The following is a 20,390-nucleotide window of genomic DNA, read 5'->3' as shown; positions in this document are numbered from 1 at the left end:
ATGAAATGTTTAGTCGGAGACCGGAGGCACCGCATACTTCGTTGTGTAGGCCTTCTTGTCTATCTTTACATCCCACTTTTCCTTTTTACCTTCCTAGCCCTTGCGGACAGTCGCCAGACCCAGCCACCATGTCCACACTAACCCGAAACCGCGCATCCCAACTAGCGGCCAAGATCACGCGACCAGCCTTCCAACACGCCATCCGCAATCTAGCAACCGTATCACCAGTACAAACAACGACCCGCAACCACAAAATCGTCGTAATCGGCGGCGGCTCAGCCGGCATATCCCTCTCTCACCAACTCCTGCGCAAAGGAAACTATTCTCAAGACGACATCGCCATCATCGACCCCGCGCAATGGCACCACTACCAACCGGGCTGGACGCTCGTAGGCGGCGGTCTAAAAAAGAAAGAAGATCTGCGCCGCCCCTTGAAAGAGCTCATGGATCCACGCTTCAAGTTCTACAACAGCGCTGTAGGAAGTTTTGCGCCGGAGCAAAATTACGTCACTACGAGTAACGGGGAGAAGATTGGGTATGAACAGTTGGTCGTTGTGCCCGGTATCACGCTTGACTATGGTAGTGTGAGTGGCTTGAAGGAGGCGTTGGAGGAGAAAGATGCTATGGTGAGCACGATTTACGACTACGCGTATTGCGATAAGGCGTATGAGAATGTGAAGAAGTTCAAAAAAGGTGATGCAGTGTTTACGCAGCCAGCCGGCGTGGTCAAGTGTGCGGGCGCGCCGCAGAAGATCATGTGGCTTGCGTTGGATTACTGGAAGGATGCTGGGCTGTATCCGAAGGATATCAACGTCGCTTTTGCGACGGGGTTGCCTACGATGTTCGGTGTGCCGAAATAGTAAGTCGTCTCCTCTACCTGCCAGCATGCAAACGAGGCAGAAATGTGCTAACACCCTACCAGCGCAGCAACGCTCGAAAAGCTCCGCGTAGAACGCGGCGTAGAAGGTCTCTTCCAACACGACCTTACTTCCATCAACGGCAACACCGCAACCTTCACATCCCCCAACTCCCCCACCCCAGTGAAGAAACACTTCGACTTCCTGCACGTCGCGCCCAAGAACGTGCCTTGGGGGTTCATCAAATCTAGCGCTCTCGCAAACGAAGCAGGCTACGTTTCTGTCTCGGATTCTACAACGCAACACACTTCTTACCCCAACATCTGGTCCATAGGCGACGCGTCCTCTTTACCGACATCTAAAACCGTGGCTGCCATCACGGCTGAAGCACCGGTGTTGGTGTCCAACGTACTCTCCGCGATGGAGGGTAAGGAGCTGACGGCTAGTTACGATGGGTACACGTCTTGTCCGTTGCTGACGGGGAGGAAGGAGGTGTTGCTTGCTGAGTTTATGTATGGGGGTGTGCCGAAGGAGACGTTTAATGGGCTGCTGGGAATTGATCAGGGAGTGCCGCGGAAGGCGTTTTACTGGCTGAAGAAGGACTTCTTTCCGTGGGTTTATGGGAAGTATCATGTCAAGGGCGAGTGGGCGGGGCCGAAGGGGTTGGCTAGGTGAGTGGAAAGTGCGATGGGTTCGCGCCGCACGTGGCCGGGTGGACGAATCGTCGGCATGTGAGCGCATCTCGGCGCTTGGGAAGCTGCGAAGGCATTGTTGACCTATTTCAGAAATACCTACCTTCGTGATCTGAATCCAAATATTACCGTAGCTGTTGCAGCAGCATACTGTGCAATAATCGTGGGCAATCGCTTGTTGCTTGTGATTGGTGGTGCTAAACAGAACTCACAGAGCGATGGCCGCGTACCGTACCAGCTAAAAAGAACATGTCGAGATTGTGCGCTTGTTTACCGACGTCTTTTTGAACAAGTGCCTCATCGGAAGGTTAAAGCCAGGCAAAGCGTTGTCGCCGGCCTGTGGCGGCGCAATTGGTTTTGCGCGGTCCGTCAAGCACCGCGGCTGCGAACTGACGGGTACGTGCTCACCTGGGCAGTCTAGCGCTTGTACCACCTCTGACACTTCCAAGGTTCCAATACCTCCGCCGCTTCTACTACTTCTACCACCCTCACCAGCCCTACCACGCCCATCACCTCCACCACCTCCACCACTTTCGATCCGCTATCAATCCCTGCAGCTAAGACATATTGGCGACCTTGCTCGTCTACCCATCTCCATTTGCACCATGACGAAACCCAACCTTGGAAGGTACCCGCGCGTACCTCATCACCGGTATCTACAAGATCAACGAGCTTGGTGAGAAGGAATACCACCTGACCCTGAGAACTTGGAGCGCCGTAACTGGATTTGAAGAGCGCGACGTCAGAAACCGGGTCACACAGACGGTCTTACCTTCATTGCCCTTGTTCATTGAATGGCGAGATGGCTGCCTCAGCCTCGAAGACAAGCCTGCTGCAATTATACGTCAAGACATGATGCAGTCCTTGAGCGACGACTTGCGTTGGAGAACGTTCTCATTTGGGACTGAACATGGCGGCACGGGTTGCTTTTGTACGAGCAGGGCAGGAGGATACATGACACTTTCAATTTTTCAAGGAACTGGCGACAACCATTCTGGCGACAACGTCGGAGTTTGCAGTCACCCAGTCTCTCGGATGAGACCCCCAGAAGACGACAAAGTGGCAAGTGCTTCACCGGTGCGGCCTCTATTTGCTAGCCGGGCACCGAAAACGATAATACAGCGAAGGAAACAAGAGGACATCTGAGCGTATGACACTCTTGCTGGCATGCATGTCCACGACATGAGGGGACTGTATGAATGCAGTAAATGCCCAAAGCTTCGGTACGACCTGAACCTTCTAGCTTCACACGAGATCAGGTGTAAAGGCAAGGAGAGTTCGAAGTACGCGCGGTTCGACGGCGCACATCGGGCTGAATACATACCTCAGTCAACAACTGGCAAAGCGAGAGGCGTGCTCGCCGGGGCAAGGTCTTCCAGTGCCGCACCGAAAGCATGGAAGTCTGGAGAAGAAGACATGGCAAAAGGCCTACCGATATTCGCCAGAAAAGTCTTCGACACGTTGGTTGACGACCACGGTAGCGACCTGGATGTCCTGGGAACACTTGTCGCGTTGTATGACGTCCACACGTCATGCGTTCCAACGGGAAAGTACTGCCAAGCACACACTACCATCGACCCGTCCATTAGGTCGTACTATGCTCGCGCGTACAAGTTTACCAAGACGATCGACAAGAGCTTAGAGGATTTCGCCGCTCGCGGGATCAAGCCCTTCGTCTTGTCTATAGGCCTAGATGGCCTTGCGTGCAAGGTCGAACTGATACTCCCGTGGCTCAAACGCTCGCCGGCATTCACCCTCATAATCCGGGAAACTGAGTTAGTATATGGTATAAAAGTAGCATACTTTCCTCGGCAAGAATCAGGCTTTCACTATGGGCTCTTCGAGTCCCACGACCTTCTTGCGCGATTTCCACGGACACTGCGGTAGATGACGCCGTCATGAACATGTTGGCGGCCTGGAAGGCTTGCCAGGACTGGAAAGACTACGGTAAAGCACACAACGGTCGCCTGATCGGTCGCAACGGCGACCCGCAACGCGTACTCAAGAAGTCAAAACGTAGCCCAAAGAAATCGCCCGTGGTTCCGACTGGCGTAATGACCAACTCTTTCGAACCAGCATGAGCAACACAACAAAGTCGATCATGCCACATATCACGGCTACACCATACCTGATATTTGCGACCTTACGAAGCCGCGATGTCCTTGTTACATGTTCATCTTCCTGCCATTTATCTGTTTAACTGTTACGCCGGCAGAGCATGTACTATGTCATATGGCGAGGAACTCTCGGACGAAGTCATTTGAAAAGGTCTAGCTAGAATAGTTGGCGAGAAGGAGGTAGAAGACTGGCACATCTCGTGCTACGGTTTCGTGTATGCGAGACGGCAACACTTGCGTTAATGGCACTCATCTCGATTAAATCAATAGAGGGTTGAGCATACATGGTTGTCTACAAAAAGCGAACAAGAGACGTATTTGCGCTGTATCTTTCGGGGTCTAGACGGGCACGTGGCAGACTACGTCAAAACCTTTGTTCGAAGACATTGCCAGGTCCTAGATGGTCCTGAGAGGGCAGCTAAGTGACGACGCCGAGATCATTGAGTGTCTTCCGCTAGGAGGAGCGAGAATCTATTGCGATTAGGTGAGCAGCGGTTAGGAGGCGTCCACAAACGCCACGACATCTACAACCTCCACTGGCCGACTCCCATGGAGTACCTGTACTAAGCTCTACTTTGTTGCAATGGCTGTGACATCAGGGAAGTCGCACGAATCCCATGGACTCTGCAGGCTATTTGTTGCCCTATTGCCCTTTCAATGATGGCTTTACGTATTCAATAGTCGCACAACGTGGGCACGCTCTATCGCCGCCAAAGCGATATGTTACCTCCTAGCCGTTGTTTAGTTATAGAATTCATCTTTACGATAGCTATTGTAATCTTCTCGGTTAGCTTTGACAATTAGTTACACCGATGTGCACTGCATAGTAGCTTCCTGGCTATTCTCTCATATACAGCTAACAACCTGGCAACTCTAGTTGTAGCTTTCTAGTGCACGTATTGGCCTGAAACATCGCTATTCATGCTGCAACGTAGCCTTCCAGCTGGCTCATGCGTGTCACTTGTAAGTTCTCCGAGAGCTATCTCCTCTCCAAAGGCATGTCTGTCACTGGTGGATTGGAGCTGACCACACCGGCTTCGTGGCGCCTTTGGTAGATGCCCTCGATCAACAGTCGTACGATCGGAGCCGACCTGCTTTACCGATCTGCCCTTGCCCTTGCCCTTACCCTTGCCTTTGGCCTTTGTGATAGCATCCTCCTTGGCTGACTGCACGTCTTTGTCGTCGCGGCCTCGCACACGATCCCGGACTATGCCGAATGCACCTTTCGCGATCTCCTCTGTCGTCATCTTCTCCCGGTCCTCGAGGCCCTCACTTGCAGATTGCAGCTCACCAAAAGCGGCAAACATGGAGTTGGCTTTCTTGATCATGCCCGCCTCATGCAGCTCCTGGTAAGTTTCTTCGGTAAACAAGCGCACAATTTCGACCTCTTCTTCTTGTCCAAAACGATAGACTCGTGAGGCCGCCCGATGCTCTGTAGCCCAATTGAACGCCGGCTCAACATGCACGACGGTAGCACAACGATGTTGAGCGTCATGGTCAGCGATGTTGAGAGCATACGTTGTTATGAGGATTTGCGGCATGTCCTCTTCGTCGAAGGCCCGGATATTCTTGTGACGCTCGTCCGGAGGCATGTTGGTGTCCAGGAGGACCGCACGAATTCCAAGGAACTCCACAAGCTTCAGGAACATCTCAGCAGATCTGGGGAATTGGAAGGTTGCGAAGATCTTCCGGTGGCTGGCGACCTTGGTGTTACCCAAGATCACCCGCTGGATTTCCCAAAGCAAGTACTTTATCCTGGGCGAGCCCTACAAGAATTGCCGTAGAACTTCTTCGTCGCTATCCAGCGGGCGATCTATATCTTCTGGGTTCAAGGCTCCAGCTGTCTTCATCCTCGCGGTGAGAAGAGGGAGAACCTTGCGCCGCTGCGCACGGATGGCCGTCGTCGACATCTTGTCGAGCCCGGAGAAGCCGATGTGCGTGCAAAGCACCGATAGCTTTGCGAACTTGGATCCGATCTTTGCTAAGTCCGTCTTGGAGTCCTTCACCTTCGCGCTGTTTGCCAACGAGGCCGCTTCGACGTGCTCGGCAAACTCACGCTGGTACCTGTCTTCTCGCTCGTTGTAGGTAGCCAACTCATCAGCGGTAGTCGGGGCTTTCCCACGAGGACTGATACAGGATCGTTTCATCGCTTTTCAGTGGGTGGTCCTTATCTTCCGGGTTCAAGTATCCAGCTTTCTTCATTCTGGCGGTGAGAAGATGGAGATCCTCTTTTTGCATCGCGCGAATTGCCCATGTTGATACTCGAGCCATGAGAATCCGATGTGGGTGCAGAGCACAGATAATTTGAAGAAAATGGAGCTGGGGCTTATGTGTACTGCTTTTCTGGGCTTTATTGGCGACCGTACGCCTCCATGTAGCTACCCAAGACGTCGCCATCAAATTGTCAGACAACTGTAGATGGATTGTATTCTTCCGCAATGTCCATTCATTGATACCCGGTATCTTCTTGTTATATTGTAGGCTTCTAGATATGTATAACCCCAGGGATCAAACCATGGGTCAAGCTAGTGTCTTCTCCAAGCTGATTGATAACTTTGTTGAACAGATGAACTAAGGGATTGTAGGCTCCTCGATACCTGTATCACGAAAAGCATGAACCAAAAACAAGGTCCATGTTTCCTCTGGTCTCGACAAAGTCATTACAGAACAGGTTTCTTGACAGAACTAACATGGCAAGGATCTTGTGAACGCACGTGGCGAAGATCTTGACATCGACCTCATCCATGATGGGCATCTTGATGTGCCTTCCAATGTAGTAAAATAAGGCTGTTGTTGAACAGCACTTCAAGCTATCAAGGTTGGGTGGGTGATAGTTGGCGTATGGGTTCTCTGGGAAGGGTGCTGGTATGTCTACCAGTATCGATCGGCCATCCACCTTCTGGCGGGATTTTCGGTCAAGGCTTGACGGTCGATTGCGGCTGTACTTCAGCAGCGCGGTCTAGTAAGCGCACTGCCAGCCGTACGAGATCTCTGTCCTGATCTCCATGTCGCAAGAACGTCCATCGAGTTGTAGTCGCTCTTCCAACCCTCGATCGACTTAGAGCGGTCCTTAACGACAGTGTGATCTAGTGCCTGAAGGAAGTGATCGACTAGTACTCGATACTATTCCTGGGATAGTACATATCGTTGGAGTTCCCCTGAATCGGAGGTGAAACATCTTTCACGATAGTCTTGCCGTCTATTTTCTTCCTGTCTTTGCGATCCAGGCTTTGTGGTCGATCACCGTTGTACCTTACGAGTGCAGGCCAGTGGGAGCACTGCCACCCTTCTTCGATTGACTCTTTGATATCTTGAGTATCTAGCCCTTCAACCGAGCTGCAGTCGCTGTGCCAATCTTCGAGGGGCTCGGAGCGGTTGTTGACACCGGTAGCCAGGCCTTCCTTGAACTTGTCGTACCGTGATTTTCGAACCTCGTCGGTGCTGTGGGTTGAGTTCAAATCGGCGACCCATCCCCATCCGACGAACTCTAGGAACGTCAAGTACCCATCGAAGTCCAGTATAGTGTTTACCACAGGAGATCCTGTGAAGACGGCCTTGAAATGTGCATCGAATGACATGAGAATCTTGCCTTGGCGGGTCCGATCGCATCTACGGATACGTTGAGCTTCGTCAAGAATGATGCGGAGGAAAAGCTTGTGCCGCTGCTCACGCGCACTCTCGGTATCCTTTAGGTTTTGCAGCTGGCTGTAGCTTGCCACCACAACTGTGTGTCCCGCACGAGCCCCCGTGTGTACGCTGTGCCTTTTGTCGAAGAGGAGTCGCTCCTTGCGAGTACCAGCTTCCTCGCCGTAGTTATAGACGTCACAGTTGATTTTCAGCTGATTGGTATCCCGGCTTGCCTCGTCTCGTCGCACTTGCGGATGCATTGTCCTTCGTCCAAGATGATCCTCAAGCGTCTATCGCGTTCTCCTCGCTCCTTCTTGCCGTCTTCGATGGCTTGAAGCTGACTGTATGTAGCCATCACAATGGTATGACCTGCTCGGGCTGACGCATAAGTTGCGTGCTTGGGGTCAAACAAGAGGCGCTCCCTTCGAGCTTTGGGTGCCTGAATATATTGTAAACGTTCCATTCGGTTGATCTTGTGGTCGTGGTAGTATAGGTCTCTGAAGCGGTCCTGGCTCATCCCATTCCTCCGCGCGCCGGGCATCAACTCGGAGTTCCAATAGACAGTGATGACGTCACGCTCGGTCAGAATAGCGCAAGCATCGCGTAGAGCCGCCTGTCAGTCCGCATCGTTACCGACAGTGCCCTCGTCATCTTGTAGATCATCAATTACCACCGTGATTGCTGTCAGTGTCTCTTTCTTTGCTGTCATCGTGAAAACCCCGACGACCCACCTCTTGAATGTCGCGAAATTGCAGACTGGCTTGCGTTCAAGAGTTTCTGGTCGCACCATCACCCTCGCTAAAGGTCCACTCCACCTGCAGTACGATGTCTCTGGCCGTCGAGATTAAAGAGCGGTGGGAGGAAGAAACTTGTCTCGCGACGCGTCATGATCTTGGCGAGACGGCGCGTCACGCACGTGAACTGCCCAGGTGCGCTCCACCGCCCACGTGGAAAGACATCGAACTGCTCAGAACCACTATTCCAGTGCTGAGAGGGCAAACCTTCATTGTGTTGCTAGCTCCATGGATAGGTCCGGGGCCGGACTTGTAGTGTATATCTTGATAGAATCACGGTATCGTATTCGTTGGAAGGTAGCGGATGTATTGACTCGTCGCATGTAGGTGGAATGTGGCCTCCCGGTAGGCTTCCGAATCTCAGCTGAACGATGACTTTACCTATCTCGTCAATTGTTCGCAATTCGGTCTTGGGCCGACGGTCATATTGTGCGTATGTTCAGTTTCGTTGGCCTCTTTCTCATCCCTTCCATTATTTGATGGGCGGACTCAGTCATCGTATATCTCGTGTGTGTTGCGGGAGTTCTGTTTCGTTGAGATGAGCATTCGGTCAATCGAGGGCTCCGCTTGGTCCTGTTGAAAGCGCCCAGGCCGAGGTGACTGCCTGTTTCGTAGGTGAAGGTGAGAGACGAAAAAAAGGTGAAGGCAGATTTGGAGCTAGTGCGACCATACCTAGGTACAAGTTCTTTCCGCCTTTCCTTAACTGCCTGTTCCCACGCCACCTCGCCCCATCCTTTGCCGCTTGCACTTCGAAAAGAGATGGATAACGATCAAAACAGCGCCGACGCTGGTGCTGATAACGCGATGGCGAGGCAGGATATTCCCGAGACTGTACAGCCGAAGGCCATGCTCATACTATACGACCTGGAGCTCACCAACGGAGACTTGCCAGGATCCATTCAAATTGCGATTCCAAAGCTTCTGTCCACGGACAGTGTCGATCCCACCTCTTCACACCGCGAAAACGACGACTCGGAGTGTCCGCATCCTTCGCCATCTACAAATACGACAGACTTGAAGCGAAAACGCGCTGGCGATGGTGCAGCTCGAGCGCCGAAAAGGTCACGGGCGTCGAAAAGGTCATCATCACCAGCGTTTCCTATGAGCAGATTGGCAGATTTGAGAGGTACACCGGTGCCTGCAGACAGCTCTTCCCACTGCGAAAACACCAACTCGAAACGTCTGCATCCTTCGGCGTCTACAAATGCGAGGAATTTGAAACGTAAACGCACTGGTGATGATGCAGCTCGAGCATCGAAAAGGGCGCCATCACCAACGTTTCGTGGGGGAAGACTTGCAGATCTGAGAGGTCCATCGATCAGGAACCCTGCTATCGTCACAAAGCATGCAGACATGAAGCTTGCTGCGGCCATACAGCCAGAGGCTCCTCCTGTGGACACATTCGAGTTCTTGGAATAGGTAAGAAGCCAAATAGTGGGTTATGCGCCAGCAGATGCCAAACGAATGCTATCAGCGATCGGCTGTTTGAGAGGTGCAGATACTCGGGAGCTTGGCTTCGAGATTGCGTTGAAGATTTTGGGCAGACACATAGCCACGTTGGTGGAAGAAGCGAAAGAGATGAGAATCAGGTACGACAAGGTCCAGAAGTCAGGTGGTCCTTGCGTCAAGTCTCTCTTGCAGACTCTCGAACAAGCAATTCGTCAGGCTGACAGGAGACGAAACGATTTCGCCGAGCGAGTGAGGGCTTTCGAAGCGGAAGCGAAGGCATGAGGTCGGATGGAAGAGACGTAGCTAAGCCGTCCGTGGACAGCATTGTTGACGTCGGTCCCCAAGCTTGTCAGTCAGCCGGTTCGAGGTTGAGTGGTTAGTGGTTTGACGGGTCAGCAGTGCGTTGTTTCCCCAAGGCTCAAGTACATATGTACGTGGCTATACTCCCGTGGTCGTCCATCTACTTCACACACGATCTTCCCCCTTTTGTTTGGGCGCTTGGCGACAGCTTCGGCTAACGACGATTACCTTAGAATACGTATAGGAAACAACATACTCAATGAATCAGCATTCAGATTTCAGGATTTATGGGAGCCCGGCATTCCTCGAAGGCCTGTTGTCGAATAGTGATGGGGTGATGATAAGAAGTGTTCGAAGTTACAAAGTCCAAGTTCAGCTCAACGTCCCCGCACTTACCGCCCGATTACCCGTCAAACCTCCAGCCCCACGAACACGTCCCACCTTCCTGTCGCCGCAACTCAACATTTCTAGCTCTCCTCCACGAGATCCACCCAGAATTCCAGTTCTCGATCTCCAACGCCGGCATTTTACTATTGCCATCGTCTAAGTACCAAATTCAAAATTCTTCATCAATCAACAACCAATTCTCAGAATTGAAGGCACTTTGGCGTATGTTTGATCAGTCCGTCAACCGTCAACGCTTACTAATCCAAATTTCAGGGAGTGGTTAACGCGCTGGCCTGCTAGTCCTCTGTATTGAGGGAAGTTAGCCAGTTCCTTCGGGAGCGTGTGTTCGAATCACACAGGTGTCGCATCCGGGGGCGTTGTGGCGGAGTGGTTATCGCGCAAGACTAGAAATCTTGTTCCTTCGGGAGCGTCAGTTCGAATCTGGCCAACGTCGTCTTTTTGCTCCAGCAGCGGCCTTGGGGTGGTGGTGTTGATGGTGGGTGTTGTCAGGTTCACTTTTTTGGGGCGGAGGAGTTGAACTTGAACATTAGAACATCAATGCGAAGCCTGCAGTAATCTTATCTTCTGAGGAACATCAAACAAAGGCGATGGTGCTATAGCATGTGCAGCAATAGTTAGCATGTGCAGCAATAGTTAGCGTGGACTGGAGACATGGTTCAAGTTCTCCGGTATCTTGTTGAATGTTGTGATTAGACTTGAGGCTCTTGGCTGATCTCTCGTGATCTCCTTCCCTACGATAGGATACCCTTCTACATTAGACTACCCCCTAATCGATAGTACAGATGACCTTGCCCTTGGTCTTGTTCTCCTCCAACAATCTATGCGCATCCTGCACCTTCTCCCATGGCAGCACCTTCTCTACAAACAGCTTGAAGCTTCCATCCTTCATCTTAGGCAGCGCATGCTCCACAAGCTGATCCCTGAGCTTGCCCTGGTAGTCCTCATCCCTCGATCGGAGACTACTTCCAACAAAGGTACACCTCTTCCTGATGAACGCGCTGATATCTGTTCCCTCTGGCACCTTGGTTCCGCCCATGAAGCCCAGATTGACGATGACACCATCCTTGGCGATAGCATCAAGGTTTGCTTGGAAGTAGGATGCACCGATGAAATCCACGATGATGTCTACGCCCTTTCCATCTGTTGCCTTCATGACCTCTTCCGCCCAGTTCTGAGATGTTGTGTTGAATGCAGCAGTGGCACCGAGTTCTTTGACGGCGAAGTCGCATTTGGCGTCTTGACGGGCGGTTGCGTAGACGGCGGAGGCGTTGTCGGCGAGGGATAGTTGGATACCGGCGATCGAGACTGATGAGGCGGCTGCGTGCCAGAGGATGGTTTTGCCGGCAGCGAATTGACCGACGAGGTACATGGCTTGGGTTGCTGTGATCCAGGTCTATGAGGACTTTGTTAGCAAAACGATAATTTACGGTGCGCTGGACGCTACGAGTAGGCATTGACTTACCTCAGGAATACCCGCGCATTGCTCCCAAGTCAACTCCTTTGGTTTCCGCACCAGCATGTGTGTTGACACAGCAATGTACTCGGCATACGCTCCTCCATATGCTAGGCCAAAGACTTCGTCGCCCACCTTGAAGCCCTCCTTGCCTCCGCCTTCTGCGCTCAACTCTGCGATTGTACCCGAGAACTCTACACCAAGGATCTTCGAAGCACCAGGGGGTACTGGGTACATTCCTTCACGTTGCAATAGGTCCATGCGATTCAGACCAAAAGCCTTGATCTGGACGAGCGCTTGCGACTTTCCGAGCTTCGGCTTGGGGATGTCGGTGATGTGGAGGTTCTCGATTGGGCCTTTGCCATCTTTGATGTCTTCGCAAAGTTAGCGGACTGAGCGTTTCAAAGTACAATCCTGTCGGTACGCACCTACTGCGCGCATCGTGTCGCTCATTGTAAGAGTCGAATGGGGTTTTTTGGCCGTTGAGAATGAATACCAGTAAATTGAAAGGTGGAAAAGTGGCGCTTTACAATTAGTGAAAGTTGTCAGAGAGATTGTCAGATTGTCAGAATGTCAGAAATTCATAAGGAAAGTGGTAGTCTGTTCCGAGGCCATTCCGGTAGCTACGGAAATGATTGGTAATGACGTTTGAGGGGCAGCTAGTTATTGAGCTTGAGCTATGGTGGGGTCGGACAACATAGGCCGCGGCAATAGACTCGTAATGGTATGGTACAACTTGCTTCATTCGGGGGTTTGTCCGCGCGGAACGTCGTGTGCATCTATCTAGCATCCATCATTCGAGCTCTCATGTACATTACTAAATACTACCAAACGTGATGCAGTCGCTCGAAAGAGACAAGCACGATTCTAGTTGACGAACAAGGTGTCGTCGTCGATATTGTACTGCTTGATGAGCTGAGCCAGCTTGTTGGCCTCCGCGGCGTAGTTGAGCTTGTTCAAGTTCTGAACCTGGTATCGCGGCCTGCAGAATATTAGCAGATATCAAACCACGACGTGCAGTATACTTACTTTGGCTGATCCTGGTATGTCTCCATCTTTGCCCGCACCCTGAAGTTAAACGTCTTGCATGTAGCCTCTTGCATGATGTTCATGAAGTTTTGCGTGTTGTTCTCATCATCTTCCATTTTGATCTTCATGGCATCGTTTGCCGACATGCCAACAATGTCTTGTCCAGCTTCATCGAAACAGCTCAGCCACAGCGTGCCAGTGTGGTCGCCAACGTTGACGCTAAGCACATAGCGGTATTGAGGTTCAGGGAAGGTAGCCTGGCACTTCTCGCACCACCAGGCACCGGGGTTCTCCTCAATGACCTTCTTGTTGCAACCGGTGTTCGAACACGCAGGGTATGCAATGGTAGTATTCTTGACGTACAAGACAGATGCTCGGAGGCTTAGCCATGTGGGTGTGTCTTGGAGGTAAGCTTCCTCCTCGATGACTGCCGAGATGGGTTTGACTTCGTTCTTGGAACCACCTGAAGCCGAGGTCAAGTTCTGGTGTGTAGAGAATGTCGCAGTCTGTCCAGCAGCATTGAACCATCCTTGCAGCTTGTGAGCCTCATCAATGTCTGGGTCTACCATCATAGTGCCAGAGCTCAGCAGACTCAGGCTTCGTCCGCCAAAGTCGGAGACCTTGGCTCCCTTGAATGCAATGATGGATTCTAGCGGCGCTTCGAAGCTCTCGGCGGCTTTGCCCCAGATGGTAAGTCTGACAGACGTCTGGCTGTCATCGGCTAGTGTCAATTCTCGCTTGCTATAGTCCTTGTTGGTGTTCTTCGATGTTATCGTAGTAACCTCTGCGACCTCCTTCAAAACACCGATAGTATCGACCGTTGCGTCCTTCTCGATGGTGTTCAGGTCACCAATCTTGGTGAAATTGAATCGTATTTGTGGTTTGTTCTCCTGGTCCTCCGCCTTCTCAACTTCGGTGTCGCGTTCGAATTGCAGTTCGTAGTCGTTAGGCAGGTTGGAGAATTGCTTCTTAGCAAGCGTGACTCGGCAAGGTGCTGAAATGTAGTATACGGTGCCCACCTCGAAGACGGGGTAAAGCTTATCGGCGATTTCGGTGAAAGCCGTGGCTCGGATCTCGCCGGTGTCATCGAGTAGGTTTACGCTGAACAGCTTGCCCGTTCCCTTCTGGTTGTGCCATTCTTTCATATCGCTCTTGGCTGTGCATCGTGCGCGGATAGTCCACTTGTGTGCATATGGCGAAAGAGACTCGATAGGGTAGAGGTTGGGATGCGAGGAAGTACCGGGATTGCTCTGGTGAGTAGGGAGGGATCGCTGTTGTTGTTGAGGGGCAGGCGCGGGCTTCGATCCGTAGAAGTTGTTGCCTGAGATGGCTGCGGGTTGTGCCTCAGCGGCCTTGGTGTCGAGAGCTTCGGGCTGTCCGATCTTGTCGAGTTCGCCGTACTGCGACAGGACCTCCAGTTCCATGATGATCAGGATGCTAGCGATTGTCAGCGCAGAACTGTTCTAAGATGTAGAAATACGTACTTCTTGTCCTTGACGCGTTGAGGGTTGTACTTGAGGAGGCGAACTATTGAGCCCTTCTTAAGCTGACCAGAAGTGACAATGTCGTTGGCGGCTGCACGCGATTAGCCACGTCTACATAGTGCCTGCGCTTGACTTACTCGTCGCGATCATAGTCTGTATGAAGTTGCGAATGTCGCTCAGGACGACGCGGAACCGCTGCACTGGGTTGGCCTCGCCCGCCTTGGGCTCCATCGTCTTGATCTGCACGCATTGCAGGACGGGATTTTCTACGAAGCAGCCGCTGGGCTGGAAGATGCTCCTAGGCGGTGTCAGAGTGCGACATAGAATTCTTCATCATTCCATTACTCACTGGATAGCGCCTTGCGTGATTGCTCCCTCTGCCATGGTGACTGTGGTATGTGTGTTCGTGTGGTGTTGAGATGGCGTGGGTCGGTGGCGGGATACACGTAGAAGTTGAGAAAGCGCGTCGACGCGTCTCGACACGTGACTCAGTGGCCCCGCTCTAACCGCATCCACGCGTCCAAGTGGCTCTGGGGCTGTGCGGGGCTACGTAATTGGCTTGGACCCTTCACAGCCAGCTGCAGCTCACTCATGCCAGCTTTCGCGTATATCGACTCAACACTACACAATCTACAGTCATCATGGCGGACAACGACATTGCTACGCGCGCACCCGAGAGTGATGCGCAGGAGAAGCCTCAAGAGCAACCCCAAGAGGCAGCTGCGGAGAGCGTCTTCCCCGGAGACACCAGAGCGCAAGAAGGGCCAAGCATGGGTGTAAGTCAAGTCATTGTCACGGGAAGCTGCATATGCATACCCAAGCTTCTGTTGCTCAAGACACCTCGAGTGTGTTGTGGATACCTGCATCTAGTGCTCCAGCTCTTACTGCCATATACTGATTATCCAGGAACACTGCACCACAGATCGTCCAACACCTTCCGGCGAGAAACCCACCGGCGACCTCACAAAGCTAGGCGGCGTCGAATGCTACATCGCGAAACCGGCCGACTACCCACACTCTCCCTCAAAGCTCCTGCTTATGCTGACAGGCGGCACTGGCGTCAAGTCTACGAACAACCAGCTGCAGGCTGACAAGTACGCTTCGGAAGGCTACCTCGTCGTCATGCCCGATCAGTTCGATAATGACCCAGCGCCGAACACCGTTGATATGACAGAGATACCCAAGGAAGCATCATGGCTAGAATCGGTCAAGCTGAGGACCGCAGAGGGCATCAAGTCATTCATGATTGACATGTGGCTCGCTCGGCATACTCCTGAAAAGGTCCTTCCGCTGCTGCACAAGGTTGTTGAGAGTGCAAAGGAAGAGTACGCTGATGCTGTTGCCAACGGTGGAGGAATCTATGGCATCGGCTACTGTTTCGGCGCCAAGTACATTCTGATGTTGGCATCTGAGCTGCCTGACACGGTTGCCTGGGGCCAACAAACTCAGAAAGATGTAGAACAAGGCACGGTCAAGAAAGAGCCCGTTCTTAGGGCCGGCGCTGTTGCGCACCCAACCATGACATACAAAGAGGACCTCGAAGCTGTCAAGTCACCCGTCTACATTGCCGCGGTCAAAGACGACCCTATGTTCTCGGAAGAAGATGCATTAACACCTGGTCGCAGAGCTATGGAGACAAACAAAATCGAGCATGAGATTCAGGTCTTCGAGGGCGTACCCCACGGTTTTGCTGTATACGGAGATTATGAGGATGCCAAGATCAAGCAGTCACAAGCGCAAGCTTTTGGTCAAATGCTGGGCTGGATACAGTCTCATTAAGGCTGTTGTGCAACAATTATACGTACCTTGGCATTCTTCTACAGATGCGTACACTGCGCACCCGATCCGACCATGTTGGTACCACGGCGTTATGGTAGGTAGGCATGGCCAAAGCCAATTCTGAATTCTATCTCATCAGCGACCCAATCAGACACGGAAAGCTTTTGTGTCTTTTTTGTTTCCTCTGACGTGTTTTTTATCTCATTGTACATTCTTGCTGCATCTGCTAAACTGCATTCTAGTGGCAAGCGTATGTCCGAAAGTCTAACCTTGGTATGCAGCAGATCTTCAAAACTGTTCCGCGTCGCTTTGAGTATCGTGCGTCTCTTTTACGCCCCAATTTTACAGCCTATGTGTAGAATGCCAAGATGGGGCGATGTACCCTGCAATAATCCTATATGGGTAACCACTTCAATGCACTGATCCCTGCTTCGACGTCATCGATCGGGATGCTGTAATTGCATGCAGAATTCCAAGACTTCGTATTGACCCGGCGTAACAGAGTTCTCGCAGCAACCGGGACGCAAGTAGACACATATAAGCTCGAGTTTCGAAGATTACCTTTCACTGTCACAATCAGATAGCTCATCGCTCACACGACGCATGATGTTGTCGTTCCTTCTACTCGCCGTTGTTATCATCCAGCTTCACCATGTTGTCGGACTTACAATCGCATCCTACCCCCTTTGGATAGAGCGGACACCTCAGCCCTACGCCATCGAGAACTTCTATAACGGCAGCACGCCTGCGATTCTCATATCAGGTGGTGTCCCCGACATCCTTTCCAACCAAAGCGTCGACCTCAGCGCCAACGCCGAAACACCAAGTATCAGACAATATGTCGATCACCGTAACATCCGCCTTATCTACGTCATTTGCGAGGTTTCGTACCGCCTCGTCGCCGATAGAAGGAAGGGTATCAACAAACTTGAAGATCTGAAGGGTAAGAGGATTGGCAGCTTTCTGGGTTCGAGTGCCGAAGTGTTCATACACAATATGATGAGTAGTGTTGGTGTGCAGGATCATGAGTACGAAGGGGTTAATGCGTGGTGGTGCATGAAGACGCCGTGTGCAAACGATACTCTGCCGTACCTTCTCAACAACGGAAGCTTGGATGCGTTCGGTATTTGGGAAACTTCTGTCGAGCTCGGCGCTAGGGCTTTGGGGGATGACGCGATAATCTTCCAAAACGCATCAATCTACAGAGAAGTCTATGCGCTTTTCTCTACTACGGAGGCTCTCGAAAATTCCTCGAGGCGCAAGGACATTGTAGAGTTTGTGAGGGCGCTTGACAAAACACGGGACGTATTCACGAATACGCCGAAGGAGAAGAACGTTTTTGAATATGTGGCTAAGACTGTTGATGCAGATGTGGAGGTTGTGGAGGCTGTTTGGAAGCACCATAACTGGAGTGGACGGTGGGATGATGGGATGATAGACTTTTTGGTCGAGGAGGATGGGTATCTAGCGAAGCAGGATAACAGGACGATCACTCCGAGGGAGGAGCTGGAGAAGATGTTGGACTCCAGTGTTATCGATGAGTTGTAGAGGACAAAGTAGGGTCATCTTCCGAGAATGCGAAAATCACTCATGGATCATGAGGCATCTGAGTTCGGGTGTATGTTGCAAGGTTATTGCCAGTGTATTTGTGCAGTTGTTTAGTCTTGCTGTGGCATAGAGGAGCGGATCACACTGACACTGCGCAAACCACCAGCTGGACCCTGCATGACTCGCGCCTCAATAAATTTCCTGACCCCTCAACTGCCCCTCCAGTAACTTTGCGAACACAACACCAACACTACTGACATAATCATGGACGACCCGGAATTCGATACTCAGACTGATCTCCAGACGCAGAGCATATTGCTCGCCGCTGCGAACCACGACACCGCCTCCCTCCGCAACCTTCTGCGCAACTCTTCCGCGAACGTCCAAGATTCCGAGACTGGTTTTACGCCTCTGCACGCCGCAATCGCTGCCTGTGAGCCCGACGAAGATGACGCAAAACAATTCAACGGAAACACAAATGGAGAAGCAGCGGATGGGGCGGAGGATACGAAGAACGAAATGGACAGCGCTGTAAAGACCATCAAATTCCTGTTCGAGAACGGTGCGATATGGAACGACTTGGATTCAAATGGCGAGACACCGGGATGCATCGCGCATCGATTGGGCCTAAAGGAACTATACGAGCTCTGTGTCGACGCAGGCGTGCGCGCAGAAATGCTGCTGAGTCGCATGGAACAATACCAGCTTCTTGGAGACGATGATTCCGAGGAAGAGGACGATGAGGAAGATGAGGTTGAAGAAGTGGCTGAGGGCGTCGAGGTAGTAGACATCAGCCAGGAAGAAGCGCAAGGCGACGAGTCAACTGAGAACCCAAATTACCTCTCTTCCAAGCTCACATTCGACCGCGACCGATTACTGGACGATTCCTCGAATGGAGTCATGATGGAGTGGGAGACAACGCTTATGCGCAGATCTGCGGAACTACTGGTACCGACAGAAGGGCTTCGCGTTCTGAACGTCGGTCATGGAATGGGTATCATCGACGGTATTTTGCAGGAAAAGAAGCCAAAGGCTCACCACATCATCGAGGCACACCCAGATGTCATCAAGCGCATGAAAGAGCAGGGATGGCATGAGAAGCCGGGAGTCGTCATCCACGAGGGTCGTTGGCAGGATATAGTACCAGGTCTTATCGAAAAGGGCGAGCTATTCGACGCGATCTACTTTGATACCTTCGCGGAAGAGTACAAAGCACTACGCGAGTTCTTCACAGAACATGTCATCGGGCTCCTCGATCCCGCCGGTGGTTCCGACGGCGAAGGAGGCAAGTTCGGCTTCTTCAACGGAATGGGAGCAGATCGCCAGATTGTCTACGATGTTTACAACAAGATCGTTGAATTCGATCTCTTCGAGGCTGGTTTCGACACAGAATGGGAAACGGTTCCTGTACCGAACTTGGATGATAAGGGTGAATGGGAGGGTGTGAGGCGGAAGTACTGGGTACTCAATGAGTACAAGCTGCCGACATGCAGTTTCATCGGTTGAGAACAGATAATTCCAAGAATTGATCTGGAGATGGATTTGATGATGAACAGTATTGGAGAATCTATCAAGCGACTACGGAGACTTTCCAGGCTCGATGAAGCGATTCTTCCAAGCCTTACTCCGGAACACCGCGCTGAAAATAAGATGCGATAATCTCTAGTTGCCATTCAAACCGTCCATGAGACCGTGCATCTGTAGCAGCTTGTTATATCGGTTCTGTTGCGGTTCAACCAACTGCTTTGCTGCCTCCACCCCTACGACAGGCATCGCCTTCAATCCATCATTCTTCAACTTCTTCGGAACCATCCTAGGATCCAGCAAGCCGACCTGCACAAGAACAGAAGCTTGATCCCAATACATATGCTCTGAAACCAGCTTGTCTCCTCTTACCGCCACGATACTGACCATGGGTATCTCCACTCGCTTGTTCGTTGGCGGCACACCTGGCAGCACCCAGTCGACCTCGTCCGAATGTGTAAAAGACACGACCATCTCGTCCACTATACGATTGACACCCATAGTCCTCGAGACCAATCGTATAGAAAGGTCTTCCACCAGGCTAGGCACGAAGAACTCTCCATAGAACTCCGCGAGCTTCTTCCTCCCCACGCCTCCCTGCATAGTCGGCAAGATCGTGACATGCGGACTATCCTGCGTCATGTTCTTCACCACACTCATACTCGCTCGATCTGGGTCGTCGTCTTCGAACCTCGCATTCCAGTGACTCAGCGCAATCGGTTCTAGGTCCACGTTCTTCCCAAATCCTTTCCGTATACATGCCAGCGCTCTTGTCCATGCCAGGTTCGCCTCCACTTCTGAATACGCTCGCGACGATGGGTCCGCAAACCCTGTGGCACACTTCTCGTACCGATACAGCTTCCATTCGCACATATCTGGTCTTGGGCTAGACTGGCTGAGTCCCGCTATGTGGACTTGCAGCTGATGCGAATTCGGATACATGGTCTTTGGGCTTGGTAGCAAGCTGGGGTAAAATGCTATGATAGCGCAGCATTTCGCTAACGGTTTCTGTGCTGTTTTCAAGACAACGCTCGCTGCGTCGCCATAAGCTATAATCGCGAAGTTCTCGCCCAGGTTCAAATTTAAAGATAGTTCTTTGAGGGACCGGATGTAGGCTGCTTGGTTTTGCGTGTTGGGATCGTAGGGCAGGTATTGCGCATCGTAGCCTTCTTCGCGCCAGGAGAGCAGTGCTTTCTCTGGGGCTGGTAGAGCGCAGGTGAGATATATGCGCGGCGGGCCGGAGTTGAATTTCAAGAAGCCGCCTGTTCCGGGCTTGTTGTCGAAGGACGTTATGGACATATTGCGATGGGGAAGCGAGTGTAGCTAGGC

At 51.9% G+C, this 20,390-nt stretch overlaps 9 protein-coding genes and 1 non-coding gene across 10 annotated transcripts; 5 read left to right on the top strand and 5 right to left on the bottom strand.

The window, feature by feature from the left end:
* Positions 1–128: 128 nt before the first annotated feature.
* Positions 129–1,532, top strand: J4E83_005079 (uncharacterized protein; the record flags this gene model as incomplete). Its single annotated transcript, XM_049332000.1, has 2 exons — positions 129–859; positions 923–1,532. The coding sequence occupies 2 exons, from the start codon at positions 129–131 to the stop codon at positions 1,530–1,532; spliced, it is 1,341 nt and encodes a 446-aa protein (XP_049189095.1).
* Positions 1,533–4,553: 3,021 nt separating this feature from the next.
* On the bottom strand, positions 4,554–5,813 carry J4E83_005078 (uncharacterized protein; the record flags this gene model as incomplete). The annotated part of the gene is made up of 2 exons (XM_049331999.1): positions 4,554–5,432; positions 5,454–5,813. The coding sequence occupies 2 exons, from the start codon at positions 5,811–5,813 to the stop codon at positions 4,554–4,556; spliced, it is 1,239 nt and encodes a 412-aa protein (XP_049189094.1).
* A 963-nt stretch (positions 5,814–6,776) lies between these two features.
* Positions 6,777–7,553, bottom strand: J4E83_005077 (uncharacterized protein; the record flags this gene model as incomplete). Its single annotated transcript, XM_049331998.1, has 1 exon — positions 6,777–7,553. One exon carries the CDS (start codon positions 7,551–7,553, stop codon positions 6,777–6,779), a length of 777 nt encoding a protein of 258 aa, XP_049189093.1.
* Positions 7,554–10,596: 3,043 nt separating this feature from the next.
* J4E83_005076 lies at positions 10,597–10,677 on the top strand. Its single transcript has one exon. It is a non-coding gene; the product is annotated as a tRNA-Ser (tRNA).
* A 333-nt stretch (positions 10,678–11,010) lies between these two features.
* J4E83_005075 (uncharacterized protein) lies at positions 11,011–12,150 on the bottom strand (the record flags this gene model as incomplete). Its single annotated transcript, XM_049331997.1, has 3 exons — positions 11,011–11,637; positions 11,707–12,071; positions 12,126–12,150. The coding sequence occupies 3 exons, from the start codon at positions 12,148–12,150 to the stop codon at positions 11,011–11,013; spliced, it is 1,017 nt and encodes a 338-aa protein (XP_049189092.1).
* A 414-nt stretch (positions 12,151–12,564) lies between these two features.
* On the bottom strand, positions 12,565–14,594 carry J4E83_005074 (uncharacterized protein; the record flags this gene model as incomplete). The annotated part of the gene is made up of 5 exons (XM_049331996.1): positions 12,565–12,679; positions 12,727–14,163; positions 14,211–14,301; positions 14,348–14,508; positions 14,560–14,594. 5 exons carry the CDS (start codon positions 14,592–14,594, stop codon positions 12,565–12,567), a joined length of 1,839 nt encoding a protein of 612 aa, XP_049189091.1.
* Positions 14,595–14,851: 257 nt separating this feature from the next.
* Positions 14,852–15,989, top strand: J4E83_005073 (uncharacterized protein; the record flags this gene model as incomplete). The annotated part of the gene is made up of 2 exons (XM_049331995.1): positions 14,852–14,986; positions 15,117–15,989. 2 exons carry the CDS (start codon positions 14,852–14,854, stop codon positions 15,987–15,989), a joined length of 1,008 nt encoding a protein of 335 aa, XP_049189090.1.
* Positions 15,990–16,595: 606 nt separating this feature from the next.
* On the top strand, positions 16,596–17,537 carry J4E83_005072 (uncharacterized protein; the record flags this gene model as incomplete). Its single annotated transcript, XM_049331994.1, has 1 exon — positions 16,596–17,537. One exon carries the CDS (start codon positions 16,596–16,598, stop codon positions 17,535–17,537), a length of 942 nt encoding a protein of 313 aa, XP_049189089.1.
* Positions 17,538–17,801: 264 nt separating this feature from the next.
* On the top strand, positions 17,802–19,043 carry J4E83_005071 (uncharacterized protein; the record flags this gene model as incomplete). The annotated part of the gene is made up of 1 exon (XM_049331993.1): positions 17,802–19,043. The coding sequence occupies one exon, from the start codon at positions 17,802–17,804 to the stop codon at positions 19,041–19,043; it is 1,242 nt and encodes a 413-aa protein (XP_049189088.1).
* A 156-nt stretch (positions 19,044–19,199) lies between these two features.
* J4E83_005070 (uncharacterized protein) lies at positions 19,200–20,360 on the bottom strand (the record flags this gene model as incomplete). Its single annotated transcript, XM_049331992.1, has 1 exon — positions 19,200–20,360. The coding sequence occupies one exon, from the start codon at positions 20,358–20,360 to the stop codon at positions 19,200–19,202; it is 1,161 nt and encodes a 386-aa protein (XP_049189087.1).
* Positions 20,361–20,390: the final 30 nt, after the last annotated feature.

This window comes from Alternaria metachromatica (genome assembly GCF_023757995.1).
Source record: "Alternaria metachromatica strain BMP 0045 chromosome Unknown scaffold_9, whole genome shotgun sequence".
Classification (NCBI taxonomy): domain Eukaryota; kingdom Fungi; phylum Ascomycota; class Dothideomycetes; order Pleosporales; family Pleosporaceae; genus Alternaria; species Alternaria metachromatica.
This window is presented reverse-complemented; position numbering and strand designations above follow the sequence as displayed.